Here is a 22867-nt window from a genome sequence, read left to right on the forward strand (position 1 = left end):
TTTTTGCTCTTATTTGCCAGCCTGTTCAATTCACAACAGAGCCAGAAGTTTGGTCTAATACACTACAAGACTTCCGCTGTCCACAGATGCAGATCATTTTCACTCCCAAATATTTTCCTTCATTGCCACATACACGCATCTTTCATCAGCAGCCAGTTCGCATTCATTTCTTTTCCCCAGCCCTAAATATGTTATTTCCTTAAGCAAATCCAGCTACCTGGCTGGCACTTCAGCCCCCACCCCACCACACAGTCTCAATGTTTGGGCTATTCAGCTTTTAACAGCAGCCACAAAATCCCCCAAAGCAGAAATTTTTCCCACTTTTCAAGGCAACAAAATTGATTTTTATTTTAAAACTTTGCCGTATCATTTCTCCTGCTACAGTTCCACAGGCCTCAATTCTTGCCACAAACTGGGCAAAAAGAGAGAGATTATAGAAAGGGGTGTCTTAAAGCTTTCTGTCTTAAAATCCCAGCTCAAAATTCAGCACTCAGGGCCCCTGGCCCTGATACTGCAAGAAATCTTTTTTCTTCTTCATGGACCACACACACAAAACCAGTGGCAGGATTATTTGGTGGGTGGGGGTGTTCTTCCCCCCCCCAGAGGAAAGCGAGCGACACACAGATCCAAATATAATAGAGTGCATAAAATATTTCTGTTTTCATAAAACACCTTTGAGTGGAAGAACTATGATTGCAGGACATTGAGCCTTTCCCAAAAGCAGACACAGAACAAGTCCAGACTGACTCGCCAGAATTAATGCAGGTAGATAAATAGACAGATAGATCCCACTTCTTTCTATTCAACATAGGCTGGGAAAGGAAAAGTCCCTAGCAAACAGCTTATTAAAAATATCAAGCTAACACCATCCAAAGTAAAATCAAATCCGAAGGAGAGGTCGTGTATTGAGTTACACCACTGTGTGTGCATGGGCTTTGATAGAAGCCAGTCCACCAAATACAATATACACGCATTGCTTTCTTATAAATATACTTTAAGAAGGAGGGAAATATTGGCTTTTCTGAGAGCGGGTTAATTGTTACTTCGATTTATTCACCTTGAAGAAAAGGGGGCAACTGTTTAAATCCTTGCAGGATTAAGAGCTAACATAACCCTTCTTCTCTATAGTGGAAGCACCTTGCAAACATTATTAATTAAATGAAAGTTCCTGACTTTCCTGGTCCATTTGGAAAATGTGAATTCCAAATCCTTTTGCCCAGGTTGAGAAGTTGCAAAAGATTAGAGCCCCCAGGGAGAATTTTTCTTTACAGCAGAATCCAGTTTAAAAAGACAAAAAAGCTCAGCTTTATGTCCATACCAGCCAGTGTTCGATGTTGAGTTTTGGATTATTTGCCCTCCTGCTAGGAAATGAAATGTTGAATGTGGATCGGGCAATGCTGCAAAATTCAGAGCATCGCTTTTCTTTCCGGAACCCCCTCCAGAAAAAATACACAGCGTAAATTGGAATAAATTCTCCAAATTGTGGGTTCATTCCTTGCAACAGATTTCAACCCAGCTGCTGGGGGGGGGGGGGATATTTTGCCGTTGCTCAGAAAGGTTACTGAAGTGTAAGCTCACCCGAGCACCTTGTTTCCTTAAGTGGCTGGAATGTCCCTGTTTGTGCACTCAGCTACTGGCATGGCTATCATGTATGCATGAATGGAACGGTACATGAAAAGCAACAAGAAACACGCATGCAGAGGTGAAGGAGCACAAAATATATTTCACTCTGGGGTCTAATGGGAAAGACATTCTCACACACACACACACACCCCGCTGCATCTTCTCCAGGTGCAAAGCCAGCTCTTCACGGCACAGCGGCTATCAGTCTTGCCCAGGAAAGCAGCTTGCATTCCTCCCACCCCCCATTAGCCGATTCTCAAATCCGTCTTTTTTATTTTTGGTCTGCTGGTCTCTCCTCACTTTCCCTCCCCCTGTGTGAAATAACTAATTCCAGGTAGGAACAGAGAAATCAAATCACACAAGCTTCCCCCCCACCCCCACTCCTCCTTAAAATCAGTGCCCAAAACCATCTCCATCCTTTTGCCCTATTGCACAAAAAACACCCAACTTGAGAACAGAGGCAGTGGGGATTTGAATGCGCTGCAGGTTTTTGGAAAACCCTGGTTTCTCCAGCAAAAGTAAATAAGCTCGATGAGCTAACAGCTGAGGGACAGACCCCTACATAATGGGGTTTTAATCACAGAAAAGTCTTAGAAAGCTAGGCAAATCCAGAGCAGTGAATCTGTACGGTGGAGCCCGGGCATTTTAACCACGCTATCATTGCAAATCCCGGAGCAGCCTTGCAAGCGAGGTCTGTTTGGAACCCAGGCATCCTGGGCTTCAATACGAACAAATCTCTCTCTACATATATTTGGGGGTGGAAGCTTACCTGTTTGGCGTCCAATCGCTCTCTCCCTCCACAAAGTTTATCACGCCAGCCGGCCAGTTTATTCCAGTAACGAGGCAAAAAGGGATGGAGACTCAGACTAGGAAATCGGCGAGGGGGGTGTTCAAACAGAGGGGTGGGGAGGGAGGGCTGGCTCGCGGCGTGGGGCGAGCTAAGGCCAAGGGATGAAGTGTGGAGCAGAGTGAAGGTTGGTGTGCTGGGGGTGGGGGCGAGCAAAGACACACACACACACACACCCCCCCACACGGCTGCTGGGGAGCGCGGGGGAGACCGCTTGCGATGCCACTGGCGCGCCAGACGACATCTACAGCGCGCTGTGCATTTGTGCTAGCCGGGGCGATGCAACGCGGTGTAACGGGAGGAAGAGCCGGGGTGCTTCCTGCTAGCTGGACGCCGGCAGGGCCCCCCCACGCCGCCCCCTGCAGCTAAAATGGCAGAGGGGCCAGAGAGAGCAACGCCTGTTTTATGGTTCACGGGGCCTTTTGGAGCCGAAAAAAGGGGCTGTGGGAATAATGATGCAGCGTCGTCATGAAGGGCAGCCGTCAGGAGGGGGGAGGGGGTCGAGCTGAGCCAGATCCCCAGCTGGTGTAAATCAGCGTCGCTCCATTGGAGTCAATGGGACCAGATCCTCAGCTCGTGTAAATCAGCGTCACTCCATTGGAACCAGATCCCCAGCTGGTGTAAATCAGCGTCGCTCCATTGGAGTCAATGGGACCAGATCCCCAGCTGGTGTAAATCAGCGTCGCTCCGTTGGAGTCAATGGGACCAGATCCCCAGCTGGTGTAAATCAGCATTGCTCCATTAGAGTCAATGGGGCCAGATCCTCAGCTCGTGTAAATCAGCGTCACTCCATTGGAACCAGATCCCCAGCTGGTGTAAATCAGCATCACTCCATTGGAGTCAATGGGACCAGATCCCCAGCTGGTGTAAAGCAGCATCACTCCATTGACCCCAGTTTACACCAGGTGTGCATCTGGCCCCATCAGTCTGTCATCTAATGCAGTAGTGGCTGCAAACCAAGTACCCTGGGATTTGTCCCCAGGGAGAGTTTTGTTTGTTCAAGCCCTTTGGCCGTTGTGCCCCCCCCCAGTCAGGCTGTGAGCCCTTCCCCTCTGGGGCTGTGATGCGGGAGGGGTATGGAGAGGGGACCCCCAGGGGTATTTCCCCCACTTTTCAGTCTGTACCTAAACAGATGATGGCTGGGATGGTCTGGGAGTGTTCTAAGGGAGGGGGGTCTAGTGGGTGAGAGCAGGGGGCTGGGAGCCAGGCAGGGGCAGTTGCCACCCCACAGATTTTCATAGGTCTAAATTCTCCATTATGCCATCCCCCACCCCGATGCAGGATATAATAGTCACGTATAAGGCTCTATAGCCTGACACAGCTTTGCCTTCCCCTCGCCCCTGAAGTTTTCTGAAATGACCCTCCTGGATTCTGTCCCTGCTCAGGGGGAGGGGGATAGGGGGGTGTCTAGTGGGTTAGTGCAGGGGGCAGTTAGGACTTCTGGGGTTTATCCCCAGCTTGGTGCGTGGGTGGGTGCCTAGTGGCTCAGAGTGGGGGCGAGGCCTGGAAGTCAGGACTGAGTCCTAAGTTGATTTGCTCTGAGCCCCGGCTCCATCCCTTCGCCCTCTCTTTCCTCGCGTGGCAGTCAGGGTCGTGGTGACTTCCCATCAGATGGCTCTTCCTTAGCCCTGGCGTGAAATCACTGTGTTGGGTCTCAGCTCAGTCGAAAGCACCACCGGAGGAGTCAGGGCCTCTGCGCCAACCTTCCCCTGTGGGCACTAATTACCGGACGGGCCTGACTCTGGGTTGCAGCCCTTTCAGTGACAGTCACACCGGTTGGAAGCTCCTTGGCTCTTGTCCCCATGCAGAGTGACACACAACCCTTGGACCAGTACCACTCACATTTCCCCCCATGCCCATGCCCTCTCCTGCCTGGCTGACCTCAATGCGCAATGCTAGTGGGCCATGTCCCCTCAGTGAGTGCTGACCCCAGTTCCCCTGTGTGATGCTAGGGGGCCCTGTGCTGCAGGGAGCAGGGTAGGAGGGCTCAATGGGGTTCCTGTCTGCCCACAGTCAGTGCTGACCCCAGTGCCCCAGCACAGTGCATGGGGGCGCTGCTGCAAGGACCAGTGGCGGCTAAATAGGGGGCTCTTTCCCATAGCTGTCAGTGCTAACCCCAGTGCAGCGCTCGGGCTCTGTGCTGCAGGGGGTGCCGGGATGGGCTTAGTAGTGGGCACTCTCTCCTCTTAATCTGTCTGTAGTTTCATTTGATACTTGAATCTTCACTTCCTGTCTTAAACTGTTGTGTGCCGCTGTTAAACTGCTCCCCACCCTAGAGGCCGCTGCATCGCAGTGCTGGGTGGGGGGGTCCCTGTGTAAACAGCCCCTGTGTTCCGCCCCAGAGACAGCCACGTCTCAGGTGCTAGGTGAGATGACAGCTGTTTTTCCAACCTAGGTATCTCTTTTCTGGAGGTTTTGGGAGCTTGGTAGGTTGAAGAGGAGTTGTTGTCTGTGCAGCGCCCAGCACAAAGGGGTCCCTGATCTCAGTCGGGGTCTGAGCTGCGCCCAGCACAAAGGGATCCCTGATCTCAGTCGGGGTCTGAGCTGCGCCCAGCACAAAGGGGTCCCTATCTCAGTCAAGGTCTGGGCAGTGCCCAGCACAATGGGGTCCTGATCTCAGTCGGGCTCTGGGCAGCACCCAGCACAATGCGGTCCTGATCTCGGTTGGGGTCTGGGCAGCGCCTGGCACAGTGGAGGCCCTGATCTCAGTCAAGCCCTTTAGGTGCTACTGTAATGTTAATAACAATATCTCACAGCAGGGCATGAATCGTAGTTTAAGATCTGTAAACTCTGGCCCGCAGCATGGAAAGAGAAACTCCTGCAATGTTGGGCTAATGAATCCGCAAGGAATGAGGAAGAGCCACATACATATTTATTCCCCTCCCTGCTCGTGTATTTCCCCCTCTTCCACCAGCTCTGATCTGCTAATGAAGGGCCCTTATTATGTTCCTATAATTCCTCCCTAATTTGATATTTTAGGGTTTCTATAAAAAGCCTCCAGTTTTCTGCAGATTTCCCATTAAATTCCATCTCCCCTCCCCCGCCATGGCTCCCACCATCCCAGGATTGGCGTGTTCTTGGAGAGCCCTCTTTCCTTACTCTCCAGCCACCCACGCCCCACTTTGTACAGTGCTGCAGGGAGCCACTAAATTAAACCATCCCAGAGCTCTCTGCTCTTGAGATTTGTGTGTGACCTTATAGTCTACAACTGGCAGGTCACCCTAGTGGGAGATTATAGCTGCGTGTGTGCCTCCCTGCTGCCCTCTGCTGGTCCAAGCCGAACTGCTGATGTGTGTGTGTGTCATAGCTCCTATACTGCCAACAGGGATTCTCCTTCAGCCCCGGCCAGCATAAGGTTTGGAGGGCTCCCCTTTTGCAAGCAGGAGCTGGGTTCTCCAGAGTTGGAGCAATGAATATAAAAAATCAACATGGGGTTTGGAAGCCCCACAGCCACAGGGCACAAATGTTGTATAGTTACCAGCACTAGAGCAACAAGGTGTCTGTGCAGCACCTGGTGCAACAGGGCCCCAGTCTCAATCAGGGTCTGTGCGGTGCCTGGCATAATGGAGCCCTGATCTTGGTCAGGGTCTGTGCAGCACCCAGTGCATTGCAGCCCGATGTGTGTGTATATCGAGCTCACTGATACCCATGGGTCTCCAGTGGATTTTCTCCTCTCCCACAGTCCAGGACCAGGGCAGGTCCAAGGTTCCAAACCAAGGCCCCCTGGGAGTGATTGGGGAGGGGACACTTGGACAGCGCCGCCTGCAAATACAGTTTTGGCCCATTGAAATCTCCAGTGCCACCCGTGATGCATGCTTATCTCACTGCGACCTGCATGCCCTCCTCAGTGCATGGCACTCTTGCTGCATGCCTCCCTCATGCATGTTTAGCTCGGTGTATGGCGCATGCTAATCTCAGCACATGCCACCTTCAACGTGTGTCAGTCCCACTGCATGCCATGCCCCAGGCACATCTGCACACTGTGTCTCAGGGCCACATCCACCTACCCCCCATGACTGGTAGCAGCTCAGTGGAGTTTACATGCAGGCTCTGCCTGTGAGTTTGGAGGGTCTTTGGCAAGGGCCAGCCCCCTCCCTCCCAGCCCTCAGGTCTCAGGTGGTGCAGCAGGTAGCAGGCACCTGGGTCCAGCCATTCCAGCCAGCGGCTGGCAAAACTGATCAGTGGCAGGAAAAGCCTCTCGAGGCTGTTGCTTGGCAACGGAAACGCCTGATGCCAAGGAAGAGACAGGGGAAGGCGGGTGTTTTCCTTGAACAGCCGGAGCACAGCGATGGGGTTTGGAGGGAGTGCAGCGGTGGCCTGGAATACCAATGCAAGCAGCAGCAACAAACTGGCCAGGTCCCTGGGGTGCCTGCCTGGGCTGGCACCATGTGTATCCCAGAGAACTTCTTACCCCATGCCCATCACCGTGGCATCCAAACCCTTCCTGGTGGTGCATTAAATGACCTGACTAATGTCTGTCGTGTGTATGTTTGGAGGGGTTGGGGTGTCATCTGGGGGTCCCCTTGTACTGGGAATCTGGGATCGGGGTCCTGGGGTGGGGTATCATCTGGAGCAGGGGGCCCCCTTGAACTGGGTAACTGGGGTCAAGGGTCCTAGGGTGTCAGCTGGGGCAGGGGTCCCCTTGTACTGAGGATCCAGGGTCAGGGGTTCTAGGATGTTGTCTGGGGCTGGGTGTCCCATTGTACTGGGGATCTGGGGTCCTGCTGGGTCATCCGGTCCGGGGGTCCTGTTGCACCAGGGATATGGGAGCTTGTGACTGTGTGAGAGCCCCTGGGGTTCATGAGATGGGGGTGTGCATGTTCCCTTGGAGACCAAGCAGCAGCAGGGATGAGGGCAGTGAGGCTCAGACCTGGGCACAGCTGGGCTGTCCCTGCCCTGGCCCCAGCTCTGCCCAGCATCAAGCAGAGCCCCCAGCCACTGGCATCTCAATTATTAAGGTGGGTGGAGGAGCAGCCGGCATGTGCCTTTGGAGGCTCCTGCAGGAGAGTGACTCCAGGGCTAGCAGAGTGAGGGGAGGAGGGACCTGGCTCCCAGCTCTGTGAGGGAAGTGGGGTCTAGCGGTTAGAGCAGAGAGGGCTGAGGGCCAGGACTCCTGGGTTCCATTCCCAGCACTGGTCAGGGAGTGATGATGTTTCACACCCATTTTGAACTAGTGCAAATGAGGGTACATGGTTCAAGGCCTATCAGTACAGCTCCGCCCCTTTTCCACACTCAAAGGACATACGGCTGGAGGGCCCGCTGGGCCAGGCATTCCTGTTCCTGCTGTCCTAGGCAGCCCATTGTACTCTCAGGCTGCCTGGTAAAAGCAGGAACTCAATACCTAACCCTTAGCGCCAGAGGTATTTCCTGTCCTGGGGCACTGCGCAGTGAAGGCACCAGCCACCCTCTCCTCTAGCTCTTCCTCATGCACAGACCCAGGAAGTTGCAGTTATAACCTGGTGCACAGAGACCCCTCACCCAGCGCTGGGATGCAGCTGCCTCTGGGGTGGGGCACAGGAGTTGCTTATACAGGGATCCCTCACCCAGCGCTGGAATGCAGCTCCCTCTGGAGTGGGGCGCAGGATTGTTTCTGCTGCTTGCTCCTCCACCACAGATTAATGCAGAGTCCTCCCTCTCTGCCTGCTACCAAATTCTTATGAGTTGGACTGACATCTCTGCAGCCCTGGCACTGCAATTCAAGCCAATCCCTAAAAATATCTGGGTGTCTGTGCCACTGTCTCTTTGAATCACCCACTGCCTCTAGTTCTCGTACGTTAATAATGGGAGATAATTTGTAGCCAGCTGTCGGTACTTCAGTTGCAGGGGGAGGGGCGGAGAAGAATAAGGTGGCGGGAGGAATGAATCTTCTGGGCAGAGCGAATGAGATGCTGTTGTGCTGGCAAGGACCAGAGGCTGCAAATTATTAGTTTGTGTTACAGTCACACCTGCCAGAGAACAGGGCCCCATTGTGCTGGGTGCTGCCCAAACCCCAACCGAGATCAGGCCCCCATTGTGCCAGGCGCTGCACAGACCCTGACCGAGATCAGGGCCCCATTGTGCCAGGTGCTGTACAGACCCCGACCAAGATCAGGGCCCCATTGTGCTGGGCACTGCACAGACCCCGACCGATTGGGGCCCCGTTGCACCAGGTGCTGCACAGACCCCAAACAGACTGGGAATAGAACCCAGGAATCCTGACTCCTAGTCCTTACTCAACCCTTTCTTGAATCCTTGTGAGCCTGACTTCACATTTGTCTGCACCGTGAGCCCAGTTCCCCATTGCCCTGCCCCTCATGCAGCCATTCACACTAGTGCAAAGTAGCTGTACAAGCCCCAGTGCTCTGATTTTGTCACACCTGCATAGAACTGGTGCAAATGGCCACCGGGCCAAAGGAATCACCCTCACAGCATGAAGGTCAATCAAGGGACTAAACTGGGTTCTGTTTGCAGCTCTGCTGTAACCAGCTATGTGACTAGGAACAGTCCCTTCCCCTCCCGCCCTGTGTTCAGCCTGCGAGGCATTCTCTGTGCAGTGCCCGGCCCGATGCGGGCCCTGATCTCCATCAGGTCTGTGCAATGAGCGGCTGGTCCTCATCCCTGGAACTTGTCCCCCCTGCCCTGTAGCAGATCTGAAGGCAGAGTCTCCCTGGGGGCAGAAAGGGTCCAGAGAGTGTGGGATGCCCATCCCAGCCCACATGGCAGCACCCCCTGCTTGCTGCACCACTGCTGCTCCCAGCTCCTGAAACCTGGCCAGATCGTTTGGCTCAGCTCTGCCTCTGAACGCCAGCCAGCTCAGCTGCGGCTGTGTTAATTAACAAAGGGGGAGAGGAATGAGGGGAGGAGGACTGGTAGCAGGATGCTGGGGTCCCTTAAGAGCCCTGGGGCTTTGCCCAGCGCTGACACAGAAACACCCCCATGGTGGAACACAGGCTGGGGAGGGGATCAGGGTGCTGGCAAGATGGCCCTGCCCAGGCCTCTCCGCTCCCCTTGGTCTCAGTGCTTTGGGATCCCCGCGGGCATTCTGTCTTCATTAGCTCTTCACATTAACACGGCAAATTCAACAGCAGCTCACTGGGCTTTGCGGCACCAGAATTAATTAGTCCCCAAGCAGGAGACTGTCAGCGAACGGAAAGGGAGAGAGCATCTTTCTCCATGCTCTGAGCTGTGTTTACAGTGACACCTCACCCAGCGCTGAGATGCAGCTGCCTCTAGGGCAGGGCGCGGGGGGCTGTTTATACAGGGATCCCTCTCCTGGTGCTGTGATCCAGCCACCTCTGGGGCAGGACAGGGAGCTGTTTATACTGTTCGGGAACTGTGGAGAATGGTACACCTTGAATCAATGCAGAGCCTGTTCCGAGCCCCTCCTCCGTTTGGGTGATACAGAATCCATGCAGCCTCTGAAGCAGGAGGCAAAGTGCAGTGATAGCAGGTCCTTTCAGGCCTGAGCCTCGGAGCCGAGGAAATACATAGCAAGGCTACTGCACCAGCCTGCAGAAAGCCATTGGGGCTGGGGCAGAACAGGGGACATCCTGGGCCCATGACCCCATGCTGGGACCCGATACAGGATCATCCCCTACCCTGCATTCTATTCCCTGGGGATCCATCCATCTCCCCACAGCCTCTATCAATCGATCGAGCTCTCTATCTATACCCATACACATCTATCTATCTATCTATCCATCCATCCCCATATACCCCCTCTATCTATCCCCATACACTCCCTCTATGTAATCTATCTATCTATCTATCTATCTATCTATCTATCTATCTATCCATCCCCATATACCCCCTCTATCTATCCCCATACACTCCCTCTATGTAATCTAATCTATCTATCTATCTATCCCTAGATTCTCATACACACACATATTCCCACTACACACACACCTCTAACCTTTACACACACACCTTCCTGTGCATGCCGACTCACACTTACACACATCCTGCCCCGTCCTCAAAATCGATTAGTTCCTAATCCTCCCAGCTCCATTTCCGGCCACTGTCCAGTCCCAGGAGACTGCCCTGGGTGTGGTTTGCTAAGCGCTGTTTAAACCTGTTAGTCCAGCCCAGCCGGCCCACACAGCACTGGGACCGTCTGACAGCCCTGCTCAGCTCACAGGTGGATTGGGCCAGGAGGAAGAGTTGAAAGCCACCTTTTCCTGCAATCTCAGCTGAACTTTTTTGTTCACTGTGAAGCGCAGCCCGCAATAATAGTTCAGTTCAAACAAGGCATTCACACCACCCCCAGAGGAGCAGGTTTGATCAAGGAACAGCAGATTCTGAGGTATGAGAATACTCTCAGATTCTCACTGAGGTGACTTGGGGTTACCCCTGAAATATCAGATTCTTCCTCTGTCCTTTTCTCCCAACTCGGCTGCCGCATTTCATCCCATTATTTGCTTCTGGAGAGGGGCACAGAGGCTGTTTATGCAGGGAACCCTCACCCAGTGCTGAGAGTGACCACCTCCGGGGAGCGGTGTGGGGACTATTTATACAGAGATCCCTTGCCTGGTCTCCACCTCTGGGGTGGGGAGTCGTTTAACAGGATTATATAACAATTTAAGACAGGCAGTGAAGAATGCAGTATCAGTTGTGCCAGGGACTACACAGGCCCTGGCCAAGATCAGGGTCCCCAGTGTGCCAGGCGTACCACAGACACATACTAAGGGCTGATTTAGAGAAAAGAGCACCCTCTACAGAGCCCCACCCCAACCCCACACCCTGCAGCATAGCACCCCCTAGTGCTGCACTGGGGAACTGGGGTCAGCACTGACTGGGGAGAGAGCCGCCCTTCCTGAGTCACTCTGAATACTTCACCCACCCCTGAACATTCCCAAAATGCTGCTCCTTCTCCAAACAGCTTCTCACAGCTGGGGAGGAAATGGGGGCAGGTAAAACCTCCATGCCAGGAATATAACTGGGGATTTGATTTCTTCGCCACAGGAAGCCTGATGCAGACAGGGGACCCTGCCCTGTAGCAGCCCTTCCCTGCCCTCCCCTGGATGGGTTCAGAGAGCTCTACACCGGATGGGAGCCATGCATCCAAGCATGGTGGGGATGGGGAAAGACTGACAGCCTCCATTCATTTCTAGCCCCGGGTTTGGGGTGAAGGGGGAGCTGATAGATTAAATGTTGGTGGGCAGATTGGCCCTTGCTGGCAAGTAGGGTCAGGCTCAGCTGGGAGGGCTCTCTGATGTCTGACAGAGGGGTTAGGGTGATGGCACCTAGGACCACGGGCCTGTTCTCCGTCAGCAACCTGGGTCAGTGTCAGTCAGCCACTGGTACTGCTCAGGATGGTGGGAATCTGGAGTAACTCCACTGCACACAGTTCTGCTCACACGGCTGGGAATCAGGTGTCACTCCATCTGGTTTGATTGTGCTCAGACTGGTGTAAATCAGGAGGCACTCCGGAGAAGGAAGTGCAGTTACACCCTGGGCAGATGAGTGGAGTACAGGAATCTTACATTAGCAGAAGGAGTCAGAAAACTGAAAAGAAACTCTAATGGATGAGTTTGGGTGGAATGTGGGGCGTTGACCCAGAGGTGACTGCATCTCAGTATGGGGTGAGGGATCCCTGTATAAACAGCCCCCACGCTCTGCCCCAGACATGGCTGCATCTCAGTGCGGGGCCAGGGATCCCTATGTAAACAGCTCCCACTCCAGAGGCAGCTGCTTCTCAGCACAGGACAAGGCATCCCTATATAAACAGCCCCCTGATCCCACCCCACCACATCTCAGCGCCAGACTTGTTATTGTTGGGCTGTTTGTAAAGCTCATCAGAGCCCAGGCCTCGTTAGAGGGGATCAGTCAAAGCTAGCCTCTCCCTGGCTGGGGTTGGAGACAGACAGATTTCCGCTCCTCATTCATGCCCTGGCAATTTGCTGATGCTTTAGCACCTGTTACCGGGGAGTTACCTTGGCAACGGGAGCATCGCATCAGACTCCTGTCACCTTGGAAACACCCCCTCTCACATTGAAAGCCTGTCTGGCTCCTGTAGTCAAGCCCAGAGCCCCATAGTGCCATGGCTATAACCAGGAGACCCAGAGAATGTCTGCAACAGCTGGGGCAGGGCAATGGGGTCTAGCGGTTAGAGCAGGGTGGTGCTAGGGTTCTATCCTCAGCTCTGGGAGGGGAACAGGATCTAATAGGTTGCAGCAGAAGGGACTGGGAGTCAGAACTCCTGGGTTCTGTCCCCAGCCACTTCCCGCTCTCTGTGCCTCAGTTTCCCCATCTGTCAGGGGGAAACCACTAACCCTGCCTCCTTTGATTGGCATCTGTGTGACCCCCAACGGAGGGGACCAGGGGCCATGGAAATATTATCGTGGGGCCGTTATCACAGCCAGGTCCATGTGTGCTTCCCCTGCCCCGCTGCTTGGAAGGGGAAAGGGCTCCCTGGGGCAATAATTGTCCTGAGTGCCTTGGAGCTGCAAAGGGGCATCTTTCCTCACTGCAAGCCCAGTCCTCCCCGTCTTTATAGGAACGGGTAAACAGAGAACTCCCGTAATGCAAAGTGGCCCCAGAGCAGACATCAGCCAAACTGCCAAGTGCTAAGTGCCCATGATTAATTGGTTCCTGTTTGTAAAGCATCTTGGAAATCTAAAGCACTCTGCCGTCCTGACCTCCCACCACACCACAAGCCAGGCAGAGAACCCAGGAGTCTCAACTCCCAGGCCACTCTGCTCTCTAACCCACCAGACCCCACATGCCTCTCCCAGGCTGGGGAGAGAACCCAGGAATCCTAACTCCAACACCCTACTCTAACCCACTAGAGCTAGACCCTCCCATTCCTCTCCCAGAGCTGGGGAGAGAACCCAGGAATCCTGACTCCTGTCCCCTCTCTCTGTTTCATTGGCTTTTAAGACCTTCCCCATGCCTACAAGGGCCTGCCACAGCCATGTGCTCAGAAATCTCCATGCCATGCCTAGGGCTATGTGTGATAACGTCTCTCTAGTCAGTGTCCTTTTAATAACTTGGGATCTCTCTGTCTCTTTGCAGCTAACAGCTCCCTGCTTGGAGGCGGTGGCGGTGAGTGTGAAATTTAAGCCTTTGCGCTGGAGTTTTTTTGTTGGGAGGAACAAAAAAATCAATATTGAATTTCTTTGAATTACTGACTTTCTCCCATGTGTGTGTTGAAGTGTGCAACGAGAGAGATTGAGAGCACCCGTCTCTGGCACTGCACTGGGACCCCAGGGTTCCTGGGTTCAATTCCTGACTGTGAACAAGTCCCTTCCCCACTCTGTGCCTTTGTTTCCCCTCCTGCTTTTAGAAAAGGAGTCACCTTGTGGCACCTTAGAGACTAACAAATTTATTTGAGCATAAGCTTTTGTGAGCTACAGCTCACTTCATCGGGTGCATTCAGTGGAAAATACAGTGGGGAGATTTATATACATAGAGAACGTGAAACAGTGGGCGTTACCATACACACTGTAACCAGAGTGATCACTTAAGGTGAGCTATTACCAGCAAGGGGGGGGGGGGGGGAAACGGGACCTTTTGTAGTGATAATCAAGGTGGGCCATTTCCAGCAGTTGACAAGAACGTCTGAGGAACAGTGGGGGTGGTGGTGGGGGGGTGATCACTACAAAAGGTCCCCCCCTCCCTCCGCTCTTCTGCTGGTAATAGCTCACCTTAAGTGATCAATCTGTTTACAGTGTGTATGGTAACACCCATTGTTTCATGTTCTCTAAGTATATAAATCTCCCCATTGTATTTTCCATTGAATGCACCCGATGAAGTGAGCTGTAGCTCACAAAAGCTTATGCTCAAATAAATTTGTTAGTCTCTAAGGTGCCACAAGTACTCCTTTTCTTCTTGTGGATACAGACTAACACGGCTGCTACTCTGAAACCCTCCTGCTTTTGTCTGTTTGCATAACGAGCTCTTTGGGGCAGGGACTGCCTCTGGCTGTGGGCTGCTCTGCACACAGTCTGTGTCCACTACTCTATTGGTTGTGAGGGGCAGGTTCTTTACCAATCTAGTTATAAGGATACGAGATTGGATGCAGCTATACAGGTATAAAAGTGCCTTAAACAGCAGTATTTCCTAGTGGTTAGAGCTCTAGAGACACTGACCTCCTGGGTAAAGCACTGGGATATCTGCTGATGAAAGCGCCGTAGGAGAGCTAGGGATTGTTATTATACTAGTACAGCTTGTTCCCCTTCCCTTATGAGAATAGCTAGATTGGTATAAAGCACATTTGTCCCGGGACCCCTCACACCCCTTTAATTAGACTGGCAGAGTTAAAGCCAAGCTTAAGTGTCTGTGCAGCGTCCAGCAAAATAGGGGCCCTGACCTAGGGTGTGTATGGGGTGGGTGGATGGATGGATTCCCATTCTAAACTTCACCAGTCATAGCCGCTGAAGCAGGACAAGCTGTTATGGGCTTGATCTGCAGCAAGGGAGAGTTAGGTCAGATGTGAGGCAGAACTTTCAGACTCTAAGGGTAGCTCAGCTCTGGGACAGGCCTCCCAGGGAGGCTGGACTCCCCGTCACTGGAGGGTTTTAAGAACAGGCTGGACAAACAGGGACAGTCGCGGTTTATTCGCCCTGCCTCAGCACAGGGGGCTGGACTAGCTGACCTCTCCAGGTCCCTTCCAGCCCTACATTGCTATGATCACATAAAAGTGGCTTAAAGAAAGAAGACCTGCTTAGCAGATCGTCCCCTCCCCGCCCCCCCCCCCACAGTGCACTGCAACCTGCCCAGACCCATGGATCCCTGGAGGTTTCTCTCGTCCGCAGTCAGACTTGGCTTTGACATGGCGCCCGCAGAGTCCCTCTCTGCCAGGACATGAGTGAGGACGGGGTTCTGCTTGGGCAAAGACGGCTTGGCCATTCGCGCCTGCCTGCACAGCAGCCAGCGTCCGCATGGAGGGGACTAGGGTCAGTTACGCACACACTCACGCACACACAGCCTGTCTGTCTCTCTTCCATGCACAGTGTGTTACATGCCCGGTCACTTCACTTGATTTTCACAGGGATCCTTCACCCAGGGCTGAGATGCAGCTGCCTCTTGGGAGGCAACACGGGGGGCTGCTTAACAATGCAGAGCAACACTACAGAACAGCTTAGCGCAGGAAGAGAACAGCGTTGTGTCCAACTGAATGTGGTGGTGGGAATTTAAGGTGGGAGACTTGAATGTGACTCCAGGACTAACACTAGCTCTCCGAGTGCGCTCTCTGAGCCCCCCACCCCCTTTCCTGCAGCACAGCACCCCCTAGTGGGGGGGAGGCATGAGGGCAGCACTAACTGAGGGCCAGTGCTCGCTTCTGAGCCCCCAGCCCCGCTCGCTCCACTGCACCCTAGCACCACGCAGGGCCGCTGGGATCAGCACTGCCCATGGGGGGAGGAGTGTCCCTTCCCGAGCCCCCACACCACTGGGGCATTGAGGCTAGTGCTGACTCCGAGCTTAGAATGCCCCCTACTGAGTCCTCTCCACTCACCAACACGGCCCTGGGTCACCCAGCAAGCCCTGCTCAGCAGCCATTTCACAAAGTCACAGCCCAAGGTGGTGGCGCGGGGAGCCTCAAGCAGGGAATGGAATGAAGGGGAAATTAATGACCCAGGAAAACAAACAACCCCCGCCCAGCCCTGCCCGCTCTGGGGCCTCCTCATTGCCAGCCGCAACGGCTCCCTTATTTATCCCTGACCTCAGAGACCCCATTTTATTTCCACTTTTAAAAGGCCTGGAGTTGTCACTCGAAGATAAACCTTGCGGGGGCGGGATTTATCCGCTACCCCATCAACATGTGACCTTTCCCATTGCAAATACTGCTGACAGCGGGTAGACCACTCAGCCTCCTGCCATGGCAGCAGGATGTGGGGGCAGGACCTGGCCATCTGGATCAGCAGGGTTTGCAGAGCACAAGATCAGAGGAAGTGGGAGCTCAGCAACCTGAATGGGGCCGGACCTGTGTCGGTGTGCACTGGGGGAGTGTTCCCATGCAGTGTAATGCGAGCCCAGATCACTGGTGGTAGGCATCTGTCTGTCCCCATACACCTTTATCTTTCTGTCACTCTACACATTCCTATCTATATATCTCTCTATCTATCTATCATAGTACCTTAGCTCCTGATATGAAACAAGTGTTAATTTAAATTCCTAGTTGCATCCCTGCATGTCAGAGGTACTTGGCTCTCCTCTTTAATTCTGACCCTAAAATGAAGTGTAGTGTTTGCTGTGTGGCTTTTATACTATTGCTGTGCCTCACCCCAGAGGTGGCTGCATTTCAATGGTGTGGTCACGTTGATGAAAAATGTAAAAGATAATTAGTCCCTTTAAAGACTGTAAAGGCTTTCCATGTTCATTTGGAAATAAGGCTTTATAGAAATGGAGGCTTAGCAGGGGTAGATTCAAATCCCATTTACGTGAGTGTCAGTCCGGAGTCACTCCAGATTTAAACCAGAGCACATGAGATTGTTGTGATGCTTATAGGAGATCAGCGCTGACATTAAATGTAGAGTAAGGGTAAAATTTTCAAAAGCACTTACATGATTTAGGAGCCTATATCTCATTTTCAGACATGACTCGAGTAGAATTTCAATGACAATTAAGGTACCTAACTCCCATGGCAATCAATGAGAGTTAGGCACCTAAATACTTTGGAGGATTTGGGTCTAAATGCCTAAGCCACTTTTGAAAATGGGACTTAGACGCTTTTGAAAATTTGACCTTAAGTGACTTGTCCAAGGAGCCTGTGGTACAGCTAGAAATAGAACCCAGATGGCCTGAGCCCCAGGCCCACCCCTCAGATTCTCCAGCCTTGCAGTTTGTTGCTCTCTTGCGTTGACTAAGCAATAGCCAGAAGTATTCCATCTGAGGGAATTTTTAAACCCTAATCAGCAAAATAGCAAAAGAACAAATCAATGTCTATATCTCTCAGAAAGGATGCACGTAGATCTCCCAGGAAATGAGAAGTGACATGGCTCACTTAGACACATGGTAAGATTTATGCAAGCAAGATCGGCTCTCTGACAACTCAGAAGGACTCCTGCCACTACCCAGAGCTAAATATAACTTGTATAAATTCCCGTTGGGACACATGTGTATCTGCGTGTGAGAGCAGTAACACCTGGCCATGCAATCACCCTGTGCGTTAAATACAGGTTGGGATATTCAAAAAGATCCAGGGGGATTTAGGTGCTTTGACTAAAAGTGTTGAGTGTGTAAGTGACTTAGGGGCTGCTGTTCTTTTTTCATAAATGACTCAGGCATGTAGGGGTAGAGCTGATGGGGAAGTTTTGATAAAACGTTTTTTGCAAAAAACGCCCATTTGTTGAAACTGTTCACAGTGCAGGAAAATTAGTCAAGATTTTGATTTTCATGCCAATTTGGGGCAGGGGAAATGTTCAAACTCTCAAAATAGTCAGAGAACAGGAAAACTGTTTTCCACCAAGTTCTGCTTCAGAGCTGAATTCATGCAGTTAAGAGCCATTGCATGTTAACTGTACTTAAGTTTCTTTTGAAAATAGGATTTAGGCCCCTAAGTCATTTAGATGCTTTGGACACTGGTACCCTTAGGCACTCAGGGGATGGATTTACAAAGGTAGGTAGTTGTTTTAAGATGCAGACAGGCACCCAGTGCAATTTTCCAAAGCACCTAGGTGCTAAGTCTTATAATTATTGGGAGTTGGGCGCCTGCCCAGCCAAGTGTTGGCAAAGCCTTTGGAAGAATCTGGTTGTATTCTGTTGGATGCCTAAACAGGAGCTACAACCATGGGAAATCCAGCTTCAACTGGGGGTGTACGGCACTTGAAAATCTGGCCCTGTGCTCATTGTGCCTCAGTTTCCCCCTCTGCAAAAAGAGGATAAAAGACTATTTGTCAATTCAGATGATTAGTTCTCTGGGGCAAGGACTCTCTCACTGCATGTCTGTGCAGCGGGGCCCTGGTCTCGGTCAGGGTCCGTGCAGCGCCTGGCACAATCAGGCCCTGATCTCGGTCAGCGCCTGACACAAGGAGGGCTCTGATCTGTGCTATCACAATACAGCTAACCCCGGGGACAGCTGGAGCTGGCCCCTTCCTTTCCATGCGGCGCTGAGAACACTGGAGCTGTCAGGGCTGTGTTGGAGCCCTCTCCCCATGTCATTCTGTTGTTCTGTCCATTAGTCCACTTTCGCAGGAGATTTATGGGGATTTTTTGTAAAATAGCAGAGTTCTGAGGTCCTGCGTTTTAACACCAGGCTCAGATTTATGGCACTTAGTGGCGTTTGAGTGCATTAGAGGAAGGGCCATGTTCCCCCCCGCCTTGTCCTCTCTCTTTAATTTGATTGCAAAACAACTTTTAAGGGTGGAAAATAAAATCCAAGGGAAGGCACTTCATTGTTCTTCCCGACAAGGACATTGAGGGACGGAACACACCGCGCTCGGAATTTGGGGCAAAATCCCTGTAGCGGAAATGCTCCGATATTAGCTAGTAAATCAGCATCACCCCACTGGAGTCACTGGGCCAGATCCCCAGCAGGGGTAAATCAGCCATAGCACCATTGGAATCAATGGGGCCAGATCCCCAGCTGGGGTAAATCAGCCATAGCACCATTGGAATCAATGGGGCCAGATCCCCAGCTGGTGTAAATCAGCCATAGCACCATTGGAATCAATGGGGCCAGATCCCCAGCTGGTGTAAATCAGCCATAGCACCATTGGAATCAATGGGGCCAGATCCCCAGCAGGGGTAAATCAGCCATAGCACCATTGGAATCAATGGGGCCAGATCCCCAGCAGGGGTTAATCAGCCATAGCACCATTGGAATCAATGGGGCCAGATCCCCAGCTGGTGTAAATCAGCCATAGCACCATTGGAATCAATGGGGCCAGATCCCCAGCAGGGGTAAATCAGCCATAGCACCATTGGAATCAATGGGGCCAGATCCCCAGCTGGTGTAAATCAGCCATAGCACCATTGGAATCAATGGGGCCAGATCCCCAGCAGGGGTAAATCAGCCATAGCACCATTGGAATCAATGGGGCCAGATCCCCAGCTGGTGTAAATCAGCATTGCTCCATTAGTCACTAGGGCTGAATCCCCAGCTAGTGGGAATTGGTGTTGCTCCACTGGAGTCAATTGAACAACACTGATTTACACCAGTGAGGGTCTGTCCCATTTCTTTCATGGGGAAAAGTCCCTGGGGACATTTTACCACATAACTGCAGGATTTCCTGCCCCTGCCTCTGAAGCAGCTGGTGCTGCCTGCTGCTAGAGACGGGAGCCCCGGCTATGGCCCTTGGGCCAATCCAGCATGGCAATTCAATAGGGGATTTTGCAGTCCAGTCCCAGCAGCATCAGAAGCCCGAGCATGGAACGGAGTTCAGCATCTGCCGTGGATCCATCAGACCCATCCAGAGCAGGGATAAGCAAAGCTAGGTCCTGTCTCAGTGCAGCCTCGCTGGGCATTAGGGGAGAAGCCATGGAGCTGAAAGGAGGTGACATGACAAAGGAGCAAGCAGAGGCCGTGGGGCAGGAATCAGCAAATGGCTGGATTTTATGCAGGCCAGTGCTTCTGTTGAAAACCAAACAATAGGACCACATTGTGTCCCTGATTCCACACACACCCCTCGCCTCCCCCACTGTGGGCAGCCATAGAAAGAAAGAAAGAAAGAAAGAAAGAAAGAAAGAAAGAAAGAAAGAAAGAAAGAATCGTTTTAACTCTTTGTCCCAGGCTCCATATAGATCGATTTGACTCAAATGTTTGCATTGCTTGTTCTTCCTGATACACACAGACAAACACACACACACCACAACATGTACATACACAAAGACATCCCCCCCCGCACCTAGACATCCCCACTGATACACAGAGTCATAGACACATATCTACACACACCCCGACACATTTATACATGCACAAACATACATCTGGACACACTCAGAGACACACACCGGCACATCCAAATTCATACCCCCACGCGGACATGAAGACAAACACAGAGCACACGTGCACACACATCCAGACACACCATCTACACACACAGAGACACTCCATCTGGACGCAGCTTTCATCCACACACACATCTCCCAGGGGGGCTCATTGATAACCGGCCCCCTCGCTGCAGGGTTCTGGGCCTGAGCACCAGGCAGCATGGTGGTGCTGTCCATAGCAAGTGGGAGGCTGTGGAGGAGATGACCATATAAACACACCCTCCATCCACACACATCACCCGTTGCAAACACACACACACCCTCCACACACACCCCCAACGGCGCAGGTTAAGTACATATGTACACAGCACAACATCTCTTGCACTCCTGACCCTTCCCTCCAACCGGCTCACTGCTGTACAGACCACCCACGCTGCTGCTGAGTTGCTGAGCCCACGTGTCTGCCAAGTCGCTTTCTAACCCTCCCGACAAGGCCCATTTCTCTGTTTCAATGTGTGCGTGTGGGTGCTCATGCATGCACACAGGGAGGGGCTTTTCTCAGGGCTGATTTTAACAGGGATTTTATTTTCCTCCTGCCAGTGGGACTGGGAATCTATCTATCTATCTTTTCCTGCCCCCATCACCTTCTAGGCACCTTCTATGTGAAATCGATAGCAAATAGAGAGTCCCTAGTGGGTTTCATGGAGTATCTGGTTCCTTCTCCCTTTTCTAGGTCAAAACTCTGATTCATAGAGTTTAAGGCCAGAAGAGCCTGTTAGATCATCCAGAATTTCACCCACTTCCCCCCATACTGAACCCAATATTTGGTGTTTGGCTAAAGCACCTTCCAGAAAGGCAGCCAGGCTGGATTGGAAGACCTTAGTGTTGGGGTTGAGGGAGTCAGGTTTGGGGTTTAGAGCAGAAGAGGGGTCTGTGGTTGGGGTTTATTGGTACCAAGGTTGGTGGGTGTAGTAAGGCTTTTTTAAAAAGGGGGTCCAGCGCACTGTTCCCTCTAAGCTGTGCACGTGTGCGTGCATGCACAAATCTTAAAGCACCGCCCACACTCCGGCTTTGCTCCGGCTGTGGCACAGAAGACATTTTTTGTGCACACGGCTGTTAAAAATTAGAGGGAACATTGGTCCAGCAGCGGCGTTCCCTCTAGACACTGGATTCTCCTGATCTCCTCCAGGAGTTTCTTAGCTGGATCCCCTAGCTCCCCCGCCATGCTGAACAAGCGATCATGCATTGTGATTCCTGAGCTCTCTGGTGGGGACCATTGCTGCTCTACAGCTCTCAGACCATTGCCTCTTTTATAGCACTTTTCATTCATAGATCATGAGCACTTTACAAAGCATCCTTATCCCTACTTTACAGATAGGGAAACTGAGGCACAGGGAGGGGAATTGTTTTGTCTAAAGTCACCCAGTGGTGCCAGGAATTGAACCTGAGTCTCAAGCCACGAACTGTCGAACTGTCCTCTTGCTTGTAGCTCCTTACAGAGCATCTTTCATTAGGTGTCTTTTAAACTTCCAGCCCATGTGTGGCTAATTGAGAATTCCTGCTCCATTGCTTCCCCCATGGGGCTCTGGGAGAGAGACTCATCCATCTCTCTGCAAGGGAAGTCCTTCCATTCCTCCACTCCAGGGACAGGCTCTCAGCTTCAGAGGAACATTGGACAGCCTTGGCGTCCTCCCCCAGCAGATGATCCCAGAGAATCAGCTGTGGGAGGGATAGAGTTAAAATTACTTGGTTTCCCATCTCCCTGTTAGAGCTGAGTCACACCCATTTTGTTTCTTAGTAGGAAAAGATCAATTGTTCTAAAGATCCATTCAGCACAGGCTGTCCCGTGGCACTGATAGGAGAAATTGCCCATGGGACGAAAGAATCTTCCTGATCCTCTATTAGAGAAGTCCTGAAGCATGAAAGTTGCCTTCTAAAAACCTTCTATTTGTCTTCTAAAAGCCATACCGCAGCTCTGCATTTAGATAATGACTCTAATCTCATCTCATGCTTCAGGGCTTTAGCTGGTTGCCCACAAGCATCCAGGAGGGAATTTCCCCCCTGAAGCACACTCGGACAGCTGTCTTCTGGGTTGGTTTGATTTGGTTTTCTCACCTTCCTCTGAAGCATCAAGAATTGGCCACAGCTGGAGATGGGACGCCAGGCAGGGTGGGCCAAGTTCTGACTTGGTCCAGAGAATCCTCTCTCTAGCTGCCTGGCTGGTGAGTCTTGCAGAGATGATCAGGGTCCAGCTGATCACCAGATGTCGGGTCAGGAATTTCCCCCAGTTCAGATTGGCAGGGATCTTGGGGGTTTTCACCTCCCTCTGCAGTATGGACGTGGGTCACCTGTGGCGATCACGTGGGTGTGGCGATCACGTGGGCACGGCTCACCTCAGCAATTCCTTGCCAGTGCAGGGGCCCTGGGGGCTCCTCAGTCTCTCCTGGTCCCTGCCTGGGGCTCATAACAGGTTAGTCTCCTGAGGGCTGAGATGCTTTGGTCTAACTGAAGTCTCTGGGCTGAGTCTAGGGGTAACTGAGTGAC

General features: G+C 52.2%; 1 protein-coding gene and 1 non-coding gene across 3 annotated transcripts in view; one reads left to right on the forward strand and one right to left on the reverse strand.

Annotated features, from left to right (window-relative positions):
* The window catches only part of LOC140915258 (uncharacterized), a 66151-nt gene extending 63584 nt beyond the window's left edge, over nt 1-2567 (reverse strand). The window contains exon 1 of the transcript XR_012160114.1: nt 2393-2567. This is a non-coding gene — a transcript (uncharacterized LOC140915258). The remainder of the gene's footprint in view (nt 1-2392) is intronic.
* Nucleotides 1-22867, forward strand: part of MACROD1 (mono-ADP ribosylhydrolase 1) — a 184340-nt gene that overhangs the window by 123188 nt on the left and 38285 nt on the right. Inside the window, exon 4 of one of the 2 annotated variants that reach the window (XM_073354840.2) lies at nt 13466-13495. The exons of the other annotated variant lie outside the window; for it this stretch is intronic. Within the exon in view, the coding sequence (XP_073210941.1) occupies nt 13466-13495 (30 nt within the window). The remainder of the gene's footprint in view (nt 1-13465; nt 13496-22867) is intronic. 2 annotated transcript variants of the gene reach the window in all.

This window comes from Lepidochelys kempii, chromosome 7 (genome assembly GCF_965140285.1).
Source record: "Lepidochelys kempii isolate rLepKem1 chromosome 7, rLepKem1.hap1, whole genome shotgun sequence".
Classification (NCBI taxonomy): domain Eukaryota; kingdom Metazoa; phylum Chordata; order Testudines; family Cheloniidae; genus Lepidochelys; species Lepidochelys kempii.